At 39.8% G+C, this 16,636-nt stretch overlaps 1 protein-coding gene across 1 annotated transcript in view; it reads left to right on the forward strand.

Annotated features, from left to right (window-relative positions):
- RPS6KA2 (ribosomal protein S6 kinase A2) overlaps nucleotides 1-16,636 on the forward strand; it is a 167,860-nt gene that overhangs the window by 70,661 nt on the left and 80,563 nt on the right. Inside the window, exon 3 of the mRNA XM_061990216.1 lies at nucleotides 2,609-2,690. Coding sequence (XP_061846200.1) covers nucleotides 2,609-2,690 — 82 coding nt within the window. The remainder of the gene's footprint in view (nucleotides 1-2,608; nucleotides 2,691-16,636) is intronic.

Consider the following 16,636-nt stretch of genomic DNA (forward strand, 5'->3'; position numbering starts at 1 on the left):
CATTTGAGTGATTCCATTGCTCCAGCTAAGGGAGTTTTGCTAGTTCAGGTATTAATAACCTGAGGAGTTTGCATACATGTCAAAACAGAAAATTGAAAATCACACTGAGGCACGTTCCTGGGCTATTCTGGCAAACTAGTATAGCACAGCTAACATAACTGGTCAAGTAAGCACTCCAAGACCACTTGATGGTTTCAAAGACAGTGTAACTTTACCTTTAAGAATAATCAGAAGGATGACATTGTTTTGCAATACAATGAATTTCCATTTGTTCTGTTTCCTTTTTGGTTTGATGATTATTTTGATGTCCTCTGAAACAGCACACGGTGTTCTTGACTCATCTGTTTTGGAGGGAATGCAACCAAGTGCCCTACCCCATGCTACAGGGAACAGATGACTAGTGACTAGTAACATAAATTCATAATTTTGCTTATTACAGCACTATGAGTCTTACAAGCTTTGCAAGATTATATGGCAGATAAGCTATTTCTAGAACTGCAACCTAATATTTCTGCAGATGCAGCACACTGTGCTGTTCTATGTACAGTACAGCTTAAAATCATTACCTTAAGGGTTTGAGGTTTTGTTTTCTTTGGAGAAAGATCCCATAACTATTTTGACAGAATAATGATACAGATGAAAATCTGATGTTTGAACAGGTTTGCTTTTGACAGTTTCTTCCCTTTCAAAATGCAAAATGTAAGTCTTTTACTTGGGCTGGATAAAAGAGTATCCCACTTTTCTCTGTCTAGCTGAACTTCTAAATTAACTGACTTCCTGTTAATGCTAGAGCAGCTGAGCTTAATTTATCATGAATGGTAATGAAAAACACTTCAGAAAGTCTTATGTGTTCCTGTTGCATCCAGATTTCATCATTTGTTCCTACAGTTCAGAGCACCAGAGGTCTTTGTATGTTCATCAAACTAGGAAAGAGGAGATGGGAACAAGGAACATGTGCTCAAGCGCATCTAGTTAAGGCAGCTCAGCTGAGGAACTGAGTGTATCTCGTGCACAGGAAACATCTTTATAAGAAAAACTTCACCAAAAAAATTCAGATTGTATTGCAGAAGTGTTATAGATGTGATGATGTCAGATGTAAGAGCTCTGGTTAAGGTATTCAGAGAGAATTTACCTCCTTTTTTTTAATTCTCAGCCTCTCTTCATAGTTGTTAAAAGTTGTTTTCCCTTCCCACAGATATTTCCTCAAAGGATGTTTGAGAAAATTGTAATCTATTTACAGATTTTTTTTTTTTCTCAAGGGGAAGAGTCTTTCAACTTGCAAATAATGTGCTAGAAACAGACTTCCTCCTTTCTTTTTTTGGCCATCTATATTTTGGGGTGGAGACAGTTCAGCAAGCTGTGGTTCCTGAACAGGCAATGAATAAAATAATTACCACAGATTTTTGTGGTTCAACTAGACTTTCATTAGTTATATAATTTCACTATAGACTTTGTTAATTTATATATTTTTAAGTGTATGTTATGGACACGAGCTGATACTTATTTTGCATTTGGCTTCTGCTTCTGTCCAGTAACACAAGTGCTGAAATAAAAAACAGAGACACCGTTGTCTGGTATTTCTGACCTCAGCAGACTGAGAAAGTCCTGGGAATAAGCTAAAATATCTGTTTGTTTTACTTTCAGTTATTAAAACACCGAAAGTCTTATAAAGACCAAACAAAATTGCTGATTCCTTTGTTCACTGCCCCTCCAGTGCTCAGATGCACTCAGGCAAATAAGAAATATTTGCATGGAGCAAAATAAAAAATATTTTAGCTACAGTTTTATTTCATAGAATCATAGACTGGTAGGGGTTGGAAGGGTTTTTTAAAGATCATGTAGTCCAACCCCCCTGCAGAAGCAGATCCACCTAGATCAGGTCACACAAGAACGTGTCCAGGCGGGTCTTGAAGACCTCCAAGGAAGGAGACTCCACAACCCCTCTGGGCAGCCTGTGCCAAGGCTCTGTCACTCTCACAGTGAAATAGATTTTTCTTATGTTTAAATGGAACTTTTTGTGTTCCAGTTTCACACCATTACAGTTATAAATTTACACTGTCAGAAGTTGTAACATAGGAGACTACAACAGGGAAAACTGTTTATTATGATGACCTGTTTGTTAATTGAAGTACTCTTAAAGTATGTATAAACAGATTTTCAGCTGTATGAAGTTCTTGCTTCAGCAGCATCTCAGTCAGCTTACCATTCATGACTTAATGGCATAGAATACAGTAATTTGGTTTTCTTGTTTTTAATTAAAATGATGGCAGTAATTTTAAGACACTGCCTGGTCCTAAGCACAAATGAGACATTAGTTTTTTTCATGTAAAGATGGCCAGAATATGAAGAGGTATGTGCACCCTGATTCTGACTATTCACATATCTTTAATTGAATGTGTAAGAGCAATTAATAACTTGGAACGTGTTTTCTTTATGAGGTGATAAAGGCTTAAAACTAGCCTAAATTTTTAAAATACTGCAAAAGTACTTTTAGCTAATAATTTTAATTAGATATTCTGAACCGCGGTATCTATTCCTCTGTCAAATGCAGCAAGGCTTGTAACTGGAAGTTCAGTGCTCATCTACACAAGATGTCTGCTTTTTACAGGTATTTCTAGTGAGGAAGATCAAAGGAACTGATGCAGGTCAGCTTTATGCCATGAAGGTACTTAAGAAGGCAACTCTGAAAGGTAAGGACTGAGAGTGACTGCAGTCTCTGTGCTACTTTCTTTTACTTTTCTTGCCATTTTTGCATTGCTGCTGTCTTGTGGTATCTAAAAACACATAAATGTGCCTCTGACACCCTCCAAAATTCCACCTCATTGTAGTCAATGTTCTAAAAAAACCTAACACAAAAAATGCTACCTGTACAGAGTGGGAGGAGGAAAACTGGGTTTCAGAGTTTTCCAGCTGTATGCCTTCTTCACTTTCTTGATGTTATCTGTAGGACTTCTGTTGGGAATGTATTAATTTGCATCACCATGGCAGTATCTTTCTGTTGCTGAAGTAATCTGAAGTAAATATTTTTCAGTTAGGGTATTGCTGAAGTAAAACATGGCTCCTACTGGGTAGAAAGACCTTCCAGCTGGAACTTCTCTCTGTGTATGTGAACTTTTATGGGAGCATATTTTCAAGTGTGCAGATTATTCTAAGGCTTGTGAAATCAATGCTGTTTCCTAGCTCATGAATACTCGGTGCATTATCTGTAGGAGGTTAGGGCCAAATGACTGATGTTTAAAGCTGATCATTCTCTTCTGGGGCTACCGGCTGCCACCGCCTCCCTCAGATGGAAAAGTAATTTCTAGTAAAGCACAAGACTGAAAAGCAAATGGAGTAAGTTTGGTCTCAGCTGATGTCCTGGAGTAAGTTTGGTCTCAGCTGATGTCCTTACTGTGTGTTCCTTCACAGAGTTAGGAAGATCTAGTCATCTTGTTTCTTTGACTTAGCACCACGCCTGAGACTTTTTGCAGATAAGATTGACAGCATTAATTTTGCCCAGAGCAGTTCTTTCACCCTTCCTTGCACAATGTGGGTTTGCACAATGCAGTAGAGTGCCTAAATTTCTATGCTAATAGCAAGAAAGATAATTTTAAGATAGTTCTGATGGCTTAAAAATCCAAATTGCTTTATTGTGCCTCAATTTAGGGAACCAAAAGAAGAGTGAAGCTACTGGTAGTCACAAGGTAGAGTTACAGCAGGTGGTAGCAGGTAGACAGAGCACCTTTTCTGAGTACTAGTCAAAATGGAGAAGTGGCAAACCAAGTATTTACACAGTGCTTTCCCCTAAGAAAGTATTTTCAAAGAAACATTAATTTGAAGCTTTGCCAGCATGCTGATCTTTTTGTTTAGAATGTAGATGAGAAAGTTTGCTCTGGCAGGACAGCATGGTGTAAATAACCACTTAAATAGTACTGGGCCAAATACATAAAATGTAAAAGGTCAGGCCTGTGTGTGCTATCTGTGTAACAGAGTGGTTCTCTGACTTCTCAAACGTTGACCAAACTGAGCTGAACTTATATCTCAGAGCTTTTTCCACTGGGGAAGGCCATCTCCTGCCACGCATGGTGTCTGAGGAAGGGCTGTGTGACTCCTCTGATGTCAACACATACCAGAAACTTATTTCTATTTGTTTCAACAACCCAGAACTTTTCATCCAAGGTGGAAATTGGGGTATTCCCTTTCTTTCTGTACAACTCTGAGGTGTACTAGAGCAGAACAAGCTCTGGAGAGGGAGATGGTTTCTTCTGTATCCCCAAACACATGATTATTACGTAATGTTTGGTTAAGCATAGGCACCTCTGCATTTGCAGTTCCTTGGTTTGTTATAGCGTAGAGCCACTGTTTCTGTCCCACCATGGCTGTTACAGCAGGCTTTTTATTGTTTTCTCAAGCATGAATCACAAAATCCAACAGTTGAGGCTGCTTTGTGATTTTGCTGGATTGTATTTCTCTCTTATTCAGACTGCTTACCCTTCTGACTAGTAGCTTTAGATTTCCCATTAATCTCACGATAACTAGCACATTGGTAGGAAGTAATTGGTGCACGCTAGTTTCTACAAATAAGCTAAAATTGACAGCTGTTTAACTCCAAGTACAAAAATGAAGGCAAATCTCCATTGTCACCGGGCAAGTGAGACAAGCAACAATGAGGACTGTTGTCAGTGAGCTTCCATGTAACTTTTGGACAGCTTAATTTAATCTTTTAAGCGAGAGTGCTGAATTGTGACTTTATACCTACACTCAAAAAGGCTGGTAGTTACTGTAATGTGAAGTATTCCTTACTATGTCAAGTACTGGGAGCAAAGCCACAAGTACTTGTTAGCACTGTGTTCAATATTTACTGACAAAAGGCATACTGTGAGCCAAATTTCTGACTGATTTTGCTTCCTAACCTATATTCCACACAGTAGAGAACAGAGCAGGAAAGACAAAGCTCTTGGTGCCAGCGCCCTGGACATGACCACACAGCTCTAAATATCATAGCAGTTATTGTCTTTAGAGAAACAAATTTGCAAAACATATAACATGGAGAAATGAGGAAGAAAAGAGGAGAGGGCAGCAAAACTGTTTTTTTTCTTTTCTGACTTAGTCTTAAGAATTAAAAGGAGTGATGAGTTAAAACTAGCTTTGTGACTTGCTCTAAAGAACAACCATAGTGGTTCTTGCCAAAGGGTTTCCTATCCTAGGAGCCTGTCTTTGGATGTGGATGATTGGTAATGTTCAGAAACAGGAGTACAAAACATTGCTTCCTCCAATGAGTCTGCTACCTCATGCCTCTTTCCAGGGTTGTTGTCCCTTGTTAGCATGATCCCAGCTCCACCAATAGAAAAGGGTAGTATAAGAAGGTTACAGTAATCAACAGCACCCTTCAAGTATTTGCAGCTCAAAAAACTTGTTTGATACAAAAGAGGCTCTGTAGATCAATTGCATGTGTACATTTAAGCTTGAAAAAGGTCTGCTAAATGGCAGAACCACTCCTGCTGTGAAGGGAGAAATAGACTCCAAAATATTCTGGTTTAGATTGTAAAAGTTTGCAGAGGCACATGCTGTACACACAAACATTTGTGAAATTGAAATTAATCTTTACCTTGTGGAGGTTTGTATTAAAGGTGGAGTATATCTGAATAAGCATCTATAACAGCCTGGATCCTTGAAAGTGAGAAAGCCACTACTCCTTGTGGTTGCAAATGAGAGCACCACACACAAGTTTGTTTCCTTCATGCCTTAATTCCTTTTGCAGGAGCTTGTGGGTATCTGGTTTTCAAAGCAGAAAACTTTCTGAAGGAAGTAGATAAGCATTTCATTCTAATTACTGATTTTATGATAAATTTGTTTAAGATGTTTCACAATGTTAGCTGGTGAATACATCACATTCAAAGCTACATGTATGTAGACCTCTAACTCATCTGACTTTGAAACAGTTTTTTATTAAATTAGGATTTCTTAATAACTACCTTTGAAAATATAAACCCTTTTTGAGAGTGCAGGGGCTCAAAGACATTTAAGCACTTAAATGCTTTCCAAGACTGAGACTTCTGCCTTTCAGAATGTCATTACATAACACTATTAAAAACCATCTTAAAAAGTTGCTTTCGTGTCTTTGTAACAATCTCCTTTTCTTTTTCCTTGAAAGTCTCATTTTTAGATAGAAAATTGAAAGACAGTAAAATTGATCGATATGATTAAAAATTTTGAGATGTAAGTCCTGACTGCGTGGCTTGTAGGCACCGTGAAACTGAGAAAACAGAAAGAAAACAAAGGCTGTTTATTCTGTGTATATATGTGCCTTGCATTCAGCAGAAAAGCCAGGACAGAGGGAAAAGGCAGGCTGATTATGTTTGACTCGCTCAGTATTTCTAGCAAGGTGTCTCAGCCCTCATCAGCTTTACTGGATGTGCTTCAGGATTCTGTGAACAAAAATATTTAGATTGCTTACAGTGTACACCTCGTTAAACACCCATGAAATGCCCAACAGTTTGCCATGCCAGAATGTAAGGGCTACCTCTAGAGCCTGAAAATCAAAAATCCATCCCTCCAGGAGACATGCAGACTTAGAGAAAGTGGCATGAAGCCATCATTCACAGATGTAATGCTTATGAATGTTGAAGCTAATACAGTCACGATCTAGGGAAGGTTGTGAGATGAGTCACGAGGAGGTAGTTTGCACTTGCACTGGTAATGGGCTGTGTAAATCTCAGTACTGGAAGCTTTTTGACCTCGGTTATTGAGTCTACCGGTTTCTGCCTGTGGAGTTTTAGAAATGATAATCTGTTTTGTCAAAAGCTCTGAAGTGCTTTGTTGTTTGTGATACCCTAAGCCAGTAGGCTTATGGGTTTACAGTTGTGCTGAGCATGTGTGATGGTTATAGATGTAATAAGCAGTGAGAGCAGCTTCAGTGACTCACAGAGAGCTTGTGGTGCTCTCAGGGATGTTAGATCAATGATATTAATTATACACTAAATTGAACAACCAACTTAGATGTCACCAGCTGGACTACGATTTCTGTCTAAAACCATTGATGAAATTGCAGTAGTGGCTTCCCTGTTTGGACACCAACTGAAGTTGCTTTTTCAGTTTCCCTCTGTATACAACTTAGTTTCTCTGCAATGATTGTGGTGTTTAGACCTATGATATGGAACTCCAGTGGTTTCCCTCTGGTTTGAAGGAAAAAAATCCAACCAAAGCAAAAATTGAGGACCATTTAACCGTATAAAGCAGGATTCAGAAAGAGCCTTCACCTCCGATAAACTGAGCTCTTTGGTGTCTTTTTCAATGTGTCCTATTCTTTTTTGTTCAGCTCGTGTTTGGTGAGAGATCCTGTTATTTGCTCAGATTCACCTTTTAAACTTCAGGTTATTAATCTTTTCTTAAAGCGTTCTTCAATTGTTTTTTATATCCTTCTAGGCTTCCTATTACCCTTTTCTAAACAATTTCTGAGGAAGTTATGGCCACACATCTAGTTTCCTCTGAGTCCAGACCCCACAGCAGTGGTCCTTTTGCTCTCCCATTTGAAGGGAAGGCTGTATGTTCTACTTTCTTGGGAACTACTGCCTGTGTACAACTTCTTTACTCTCAGAATTGTAATTCTCTACATTTCAGGACTCTGAGCTCAAAAAAAAAAAAAACCCTGGAAGTGCCTTTAAAGACCCATCTGATACATACACTCACCCCTCTCCACAAATAGCAGTACACTAGAATTCCAGCCTAGGAAGGAAATATCTACTTCTTTGTGCACACAGTAACATTTGATTCTTCTGTGTATTTCACAAGTGGCTCTAAAATATAAAAATCAGCCTGGCTGGTGTGTGCTCAGACACACAGCAATGGGTCACCATCTGGACCTTTCATGCATGTTTTGTGGGCCTTGAGTCAGGAGAATATCTACAGCTTTGTGCTGAGCTGTAGAATGTGCCAACCTCACCCATCACAATTTAAGAGCAAACTGGGATTAGGAGCTGTAATCCAAGGAAGCATAACCTTCTTTCCTCCTATTGGAGTTTTGAGAATGAAACCACAATCTTCAGCTCTCAGTGCTTGGAGTTCACTATGGGGCTGCGGCTTTACTGTGACTTTGCAAGGCTTCTTGCATCAGACTGCCTCCTTTTTCCTCACCTAAAAAGTCAGCTTATCTAATGCTTGCTTTCTGAAGGAGTAGTGAGTACAGTGCATTTGAGAGAGCTCACTTAGGTTGTTTCTAATGGACTGTAGAGATTAATGCTTTTGCGTATTACAAGGAAAATGAACTGTGGTTAGGCAACTAGCTTATTGTATGTCAGCAAATACAGTGTCCCAGCCTGAATATACAACAGACTGCTCAGGTCAAAACTGACAAAAAACATTGCTGGAACTTTATTTTCATAGCATTTGCTAAAGAGCATTGACTTGTGTTCATTAAGATTGCAGCTTCTGGGTTAGATACTTAATACTCTTAAGTGATTCTGTGCAGTGTTTGAATTCAGATTTGTGTTAGAAGGGAATACTTTCGCCTGTAAATATAAACTGAACATGCATCACTTAAAAGATTTTGTTATCTGTTTCTACTCAAGCCATGTGAGACTTCTCATTATATGAAGTCCTAATTAAATTAAAGCTTCTTCACAATGCCAAGGGCAACATGAAGATGCTGTTATCAGGCAAAAATTCTCACAATTAAGACACTCAAGAAGTGAACTCTGGATATTAAAAATTCTCTCTGCTTTGTAGCAAGGGAACATTTTTATTAGTTTGTTTTTACACAAAACCCTCTTGTTCCTCATGGAGCTTTTCCTAAGTGGTGAAGAGAATTCAACTTTGTCTTCATGAAAATTTTGCCTGTTAAATTCTATGTAGGGTCACATTGTTAAAGTTGTTGCTCAGGTTGCTAGATAGCAATTTCTTTCTGTTGTCCTGAGGAGAACAGAATTGTTAAGTCTTTAAGCCTAGACACTGGTAAAAAGTATAATCAGCCTCTCTATCTTTCTCCTTGTCATTCAGCCAGCCCAATTTGCACAGCAGCACACACTTCTGCACCTGTCATACATGCTGTAGGTAAATGCAGCAGTACTGCCCAGTCCTTTCCCATCCACTCATTTGTTCCAGTACAACTCAGCTGTTATAGTAATATCAAAATATAGCTTACTGTGTAGTTGTATGCTCATTTGTAGCAAAGTTTCAGCAGCTTTTCCCCATGAAAACCCCAGCTTTTCTCCATGACAGGTTCAATATGTAGCAGAAACTATGATGGGAGCCTTAACATGCAATAGCAAGGATTCTTTTGCTCAAATGAGTCTTTTGAAGCAATTGTTCCAGTCATCTCCTTCTGCTGTGCCTTGGTTTACCAGGCAAAGCAGTTTAAGAGCACACAAGCTAGCTTTTCTCCTGATGAAACTAAACTAGGAGTACAGTCAGTGCCCTCCAGACTCTTGTGGGCACTCAGGCCATGGGACCAAAGTGTGACATCAAGTATGAGGCAATCTCTGGTCCCAGCACCCACTGTTACTTTCCACACATTACTGGCTGCACCACGCTGCTTGCTAGTGCAGTCATAGATTTAAGCCAAAGCTATGAAGTCCTCTTTGTGTTTTTCACTAAGCATACCACAGAGCTGTCTTAAATTTTTCCATCTTTTTGCTAAGGTAACATGCCCAGGCCTCTAGCTCCTAATCCTTGAACAATTCCATGAGCCCCATTAGCAGCAGCTGAAAGTGTTGCATTATTCAGGTATTCATATGATGATTCATTAGAGAGCTCAATGGAGACTCAAACCTGAAGTCAGAGGGAGAGAGCAATGAAAAGTCTACTGCTTCTTTTGGCAGAAAGGCTATGTTCCTCATATGTGATCAAAAGAATGACCCCTTTAAAGTTTCTTAAAAAGTAGCAACTCTTGCGTGTTGCATTCGAAAATGTCCCCTGGCTATTCCAGACAGTCAAGAAGTAGCAGCTGTTTTTTTCTCAGAAATGAGTACTCATTGTACTCATTTCTTTTTTTATAATAAAAATAATTTTTCCAAATCACCTTGTAATTCTCAGTCAATTTGCCATCTGTTTTCAATTTTCAATTGTTCCTGCTATGCTTTACACAGTGAATAAGTATCAATGGAGACACTGCAGGTCCTGTAGGTGCCATCAATATACAGTTTTCAGACTCAAACTCATTCTTCAAAGCCCTCATATTAGACTTGATCAAGGGCTTTCACTACTGCTTGCTTTCCCTTGGATTATTCTTTTTGTCATATTCATTGCACTGTATATCTAATGTCAGCTATTTGCAGTTATTCCCAAATTGGTTGTCACTCTACAGAAAAGACCACATTGGTTTTTTTAGTTATTATTTATTTATTGTCAAGTAGCAGGATTGCTGTTAGTTGCTTTTATTGTAGTTTCAGGAATGGTGAGAATTGTCCTGAAGCCACAAGTGGAATGTTTATCTCGTTGGAAAAATGTGGTGCAATTCCATTTTACCTGTAGAAACCCCAGTTTTACGAGGAAAGGACTGGGAGGTGCACTAGCCTTTCTCACCCTTCACGCCCTTCACCAGCAACAGCTGGAAAGCTGAGGGAGAGGAGAGAAAAGCACAGCTTAGTTGAATTGAAACAAATATATGAAGGCTGATGTGAAGCTCAAGCTGAATGAATGAGTCCAGAGCGAGACAGGCACTGCTCTGTATGCTGTGCTCTGCCTGGGCCACATACCTGGGAGCAAAGACTGTTTGATGCCCAGGCCAACCACAAAAGCTCAGTGGCTCTGCTCTGAAAGCCTGACTCATGGCATTGCCTGAGTCTAAGCCAGGAAAACTAATTAGTGTGGGACTTTTGGAGGGCATCCTGGGGCTTGCTCTGCTACTAAAGCTTCACCTGGAAGATACTTGAAGACATCCTGCAGCCCACCTCTGACCTAGAATGGCACAGCTGTGCTTTTGTGTCATTGTTGACAGATGTTTGCCTAGCTCAGGCTATCTCTGCCCCTACTATGTTACAAAATGCTTCCTAACATCTGTCCCGTATCTGCCTTGCCACAGCTGAAGTCCCTAGTTCACGTCCTGTCTGCTGAGAAGAGTTTCCTCTCTGCATGCTAACATCTTGAAGATTGTTATCTTTTTTAGCTTCCATCTTCTGTAGGCTGAGAATATTTTATTGTCCTTTCTTTCCCTAGGGTTCGTTTTATTCTAGGTGTCCAAGTTAGAAGAAGATACACTAGATAAGTCAGAGGTGACCGTTATAAAAACTGTCTTCTGCTCTGGCAGCATCTTTCAGATCTCAGGTCCTCTATGACTGCTTTGTCATGACAGAAGCAGTAGCAGTACCCCTAGTCTATCAAGCAGATTAAAATGTCCTGCTTTAAAGCCAGCAGAGTGGCTGTGCTGTTGAGCTGTTGAAGATTTGTTCCTTTGGGGTGTCCCATTCAGAGAAAGTTACTAGGAAAAAACCATCCCTTTGCAGAAGGATTTGTTATATGGCTCTTCTTTGCATCATTGCCCAAGACTGCAGCATTTCTGGAGGGTGATTTCAGTTCCTTATGCTTGCCTGCAACTGTCAGCCTCTGTTGTCCTTCTCTCGTGTTTAGCTTCAGAATTAAGGAGAACATCAGTGGAGAGGACATACCCAGGCCACTTGGGCTTTACCAGTGATGACATACGCTGTTCACTGATTTATCTTGCCTCTAGCCCTTTTCCTTCTGCCTTTCTGGCTGATCTCCTGTAGGCCAAATAGGAATCTTCATGGGAATGTCTGCTCTTCTGGTTTTCTTCTGGCTTGGTCTTAGATCTTGAAATCTTTAGTATCTTGAGCTGTCTTTAAGGAACTTTGTAAGCTTTCTATACGAATTACAGGAAGAAAAATATTGCTCTTTTGGCAAATGCAGATTCAAATGCTTTTAGACTTATCTCCTTTGAATTTGTGTCATGTAGTCTGTTCTTTTACAGCAGTCTGTGTTAAGCATAGGAAATAGTACCTTAGCTTAGAAGTTACAAGTCTCTGGCTCTACTCACATCTCTGCTGCCAGCCTGCTGCATGAGCGTAAACCAGCTACTGTTCCTGGTGCTCCCCTTCTCAATCTCCATATCTGTAATGTTAACCTAATTATGCCAGCCTCCTCTTTGCAGTGCTTGATGTCCTTATGAAAAGTAATAGCCAGATATTAATGGGGAAGCTATTAACACTCTTCCCCACTTAAGTGCAATCTGCTGCATTATGGAATTTATTGGCTAAAGAATCTAAACCAAGAAATTATTAGGAAATTTCTCTTTTGCATACTGCATTGACTGTATGAAATAATCAGAGCTATGAATCAACTGTACTTTTGCATAAATTTGTAGCTGTAGTGAAAAACTAAACTGGAAGTACAATAGCTAAATATCTCTGGGGTTTTTAACCTTCCTGGTGGACCCTGCAAGTCTTTGGCTGTGGTACAAATCCATTATCTATCTGAAAAGCATTTGTTTGTTTTGTTCACTAAGTTGCACCAGTTGCAGCATCCAACATAATTGCCATTTAACCAATTTCAGCTGCCTGCAACTGCAGTGCGTTTATAGTTGGTTAGAAATCAAGTTTGTAATCATCCACTGGGAACTGCACCTCACTGCTTTAACTGGTTCCCATAACAGAACAGGAAAGTCTTATTTCTTTTCAAGCATGAGGAAAGATTGGCAAAGAGGTCAACACTGCAACTTGATGCCATTTTAAGTCAGAGTGACGGCAGAGAGTGGGAACTCAGTTGCACTGGCGTGTTTTCCCTCACAATGTTGCAATTGGATCTCTTGCAAACCTTCACCAAACGGCTGGCCAGGCATTCTGTTCACAACTGGTGCTGGAGGTGTGTTAGCACTCAGATGGCTCTCCATAAAAAGTTGTGTGGGCACAGTGTGGGAGACTACCATCTGGGATTTGTTTCAACGGAAACAAAATTGTTCTCTGCATTTTTATACTCTTCATGTGGCTTACACATGTCAGTTACATCTTCATGGCTGTGGCATTTGCTCCAAGTTGAAAGTTTTGATGATGTTCAAAGAGAGATCAACAATCAGCATCGACAGCCTCTCCTTTCTATTCTGTCTATAGCACTTTCTGTCTGCGTGTGACTGTAATTGACAGACTTGAGAGGTTTCCATGGCGTGACAATTTAACTGACATTTTTGCAGCAGTGGTAGATGATTTTTGTAAACTTGGGCAAAGCCTGAATTGCTCAAATAATTGCACTGCATCCCCCGACATCTTTTACACTTGGTTTATTCTATGACTTAGTTGTTATTTAGCGGTCAATTGTCATCATCGACACTGTCAACTCCCAGCTGCCTTTCATGCTCATAGGGAGTTTCAGCTTTATGGGACTGTACTGCTGTATGAGTTTTGTCAATGCTGATCAATCAATTTTGTTTTCATTATGCATACAATAACCTACACAGTGTAAAGTACTAATGTCATACACAGCTAGGTAGGACATAAATAGATGTAGGTACTAACTTGACCCTTGTCTGTTATCATAAGAAAGAAAAACGTTAAAAGTGTGCTTAGAAGGAGTGGTTTGTGAGTTTTTTTTTCACATGCAGGTCCCCACATTTGGGTCACCTTTACTACCCATCTCTGTCTCCTAGAAAACTTTTCTGAAGAAATGAAAATGATGGGTCCCCAGCTTGTGCCACTTCTCTTGCTTTGTTCAGGAAAACAACCAGTGGCATTGCTCAGCAGCTTCAACAGGTCCCCAGGAGCAGACTTTTATGCAGAAGATGGTTTCTTAAGTAGCACATTTTTACCTTTGTACCAAGGAAGCCAAGAGGCCCTTCTTAAACCAATAAATGCTCAGCTTTCATTTAGCTGCCTTTCCCACCTACTGAAATCCAGACATCCCTCTTTTCCAGAAGCTGGTCAGCTATCCCCAGGTGAGCTGGTGGTTCTGAAAAGTGATTATAGGTGAGACTGATGGAGCAAAAAGTGGGAAGTGCTCATGAGGTATAAGACTTGACCTCTCTATATGAGATTTGCCAATGTCAGAGAACTCCTTACATACATCTTCATTAGGAATATGCAGAAACCAGGCTGTGCTGTTATGACACATATGTTTTTTAGTTTGCTGTAGAGTTTATCACATGAAAGGGTTTGGAGCACTTTTTCACTAGGAGAACAAAGCAAACAACTTCCAAAGCAAAGCTTTGAGGAAGCCTGAAAGTTTGCACTCTGTGGGTGAGGCAGTAGGGTTTGCTGAGCAATCACCAGAAGGACTGTCACAAGGCTAGCAGCTTGTACTGAGTGGCTCTGGAGAAGCTGCATTACTCTTCTTCATTACCCTCAGCTGTCACCTACAGGGTAATGGCTGTAGTGAGTGAAGGCTCTTGTTAAGGCTGTTTGAGATCTCAGAATTAAAAGCACTGTGTGCAAACTAAACTGCTCGTGATTATTCTTCACAGGGCTTGCAAATCCCAATATGAATTTTTTGTTTTCTGGAGTCTTTTCACTTCACTGGAATGCTCTGACCTAATGTTACAGGCATTAATCCTGGTACAAATGCTCTGTTTCAGTCAGTGTCCCAAACACTTGTGCATAGTAATGAAATGTAGACTTCTGTTGAAAAGCATGCTTTATTCAGGTGGAGTCATTGTAGCAAAGTAGGAGATAGTTGAAAGATGCAATCTCAATCCCCCCTGCAGCCAGGGTAGGCTGATTTCTTAGCAAATCACTACTTAACTTTTTCTATTCAGTTTTGTTTTAAAATGTGTCAAGTGATGAGACTCCACTCCCAACCCTTCACTTGGTAGGGGTCCATCCAGTTACAGTTTGCCTGACACAGCCTACATTTTCTCTTCTTTTTCACTTACCTCCTCCTATTTATATTCCTTTCTTTCCTTTTATTTTGATGAATAAGTCTTCTCTGTCCTTCATGTTTCTATCTTTTAAATATTTATCTGCTCTCCCTCTTGTCTTTTCTTAGTTATTACTTAGTATGGTTTATGTTTAGTTCTTGGCAGTTATCCAGTGACATAGGGAAAAAACCAGAAGGTTTCCTCTTGTATATTTTCAGAACTATATACAGGGACGGAGATGTAGATTGTGAAATCCTATTAATGTCAACAACAGTTTGAACTACTGACTGCTTTAGGGCCATGATTTTACCAGGAGACTTCCTGAACTTAGTCATATCTTCCATGAGACTCCCTATACAGTTGTGGAGTCCAGGTTGAAAAACAATTTGTGATTGTTTGAGCACCGTGTCTCTCATTTCACACGAGAAAACACTAGATCAGCCTTTTTGTTGTCTTGTTCTTGTGGCTGAGGCTTGCGGGTTGCAAAGCTTTAGTTAGTGTGTCAGTAATTAGATGAGACTAGGCTCTAATTTAGGAAATGACCTTGCCTTGACTTCACACCCTACTTGCTGATGGGACTGGGGGCTTCTTCAGTGCCAGACAGCCATCTCATGGATACTTATTTATTTTTGTGAGGCAAACATATCAACAAAGTTATATTAAGTATGTCTGCATTGCATGTTAGGGCCTGGGCAAAGCAAAGGTTTGGTTTGCCTGAATGTTGACATCAAGCGCCACAATTTTCTTGAACTGTTTGAGTTCTAAGTTCCTGTCTATTTTGTGTGCAAGCAGCTCAGAGGGCTGGGTTGCAAGCAACCTGATAAACCTTGTCCCACATGATTTACAAACAGAAGCTGTCTCAGGCTTCATATCTCTAAATCAACCGGATGTCCATGGTTTTGGATGATAAGCCACTGTCCCAGCTCCCTCAGTGATGCCTTTAATGTACTAGTTACTCATTTCACAAACCAAAATATTTGGAATTCAGTAACTAAAATGCTCATCCAAAACATTTTGTTAGAACAAGTTAGACTTGATTGGCTCTCTGTTTACCACATCTAAGCAGCCTAATGAGAGAAGTGTTTAGAGTGAGAAGTCAGCCTAGTGCAGTTGTGGCCAGGGCTGCTGGCCACAACTGGCCAATGTTAACATTTGCCTCGTACTCTGTGACTGATCCATCCAAGCTGTCCCTTCTGAGAAACGTACCTCTAACTGTCTGGCCACTGCTGTGCATTACCCACATCAGATCTAAGCTACTTTCCAATTAGGCCAATCACAAAAATATTACTTCATACGTTTGCATGTTTACACTTGGAAGACATGCAGTCTCTGTATTAAAAATTCCTGGTGGACTCGATGAACATATTTTTCCTGAAGCACCCATAAATCCACTGTTTTATTATCCAGTCTTCTGAATGTGCATTTCAATTGATAAAGATTCAATGTACCTTTTCTGGTAGTGTCTGCATGCAGAAACAGGATTGCTGTCTGAAATTTTGCTTGAAAAACCATTGGTAGTAAGAATTTCAGCAGAATATTCTGGTTTGATTGTATATCTTCTTGAAAGTTATGTTAGAGTTTTATGTTTTATTTAGTGTTTAAGAATAATAGATAAAAAATAACTTAAAACTCTTAACAAAGCAGTACTTTGATGCACCCAAAAGAATTTTTTTTGCAACTTAACTTTGCCAAAACTTGCTGAATTTGAGATTTTTGTTCCAATTCAGAACAAAGCCCTTGTGGCAAATGAGAGCATCCAGGTACACGTGCATTATCCAGAGGGATTCTGCACCTTACAGGAATTCTCACTACTATAGGAAGGATTGTTGGTCTTGTCCATAAACATCCCAGCTGGACCTGGCAGAA

The sequence above is a fragment of the Colius striatus genome, chromosome 2, assembly GCF_028858725.1.
Source record: "Colius striatus isolate bColStr4 chromosome 2, bColStr4.1.hap1, whole genome shotgun sequence".
Taxonomy (NCBI): Eukaryota; Metazoa; Chordata; class Aves; order Coliiformes; family Coliidae; genus Colius; species Colius striatus.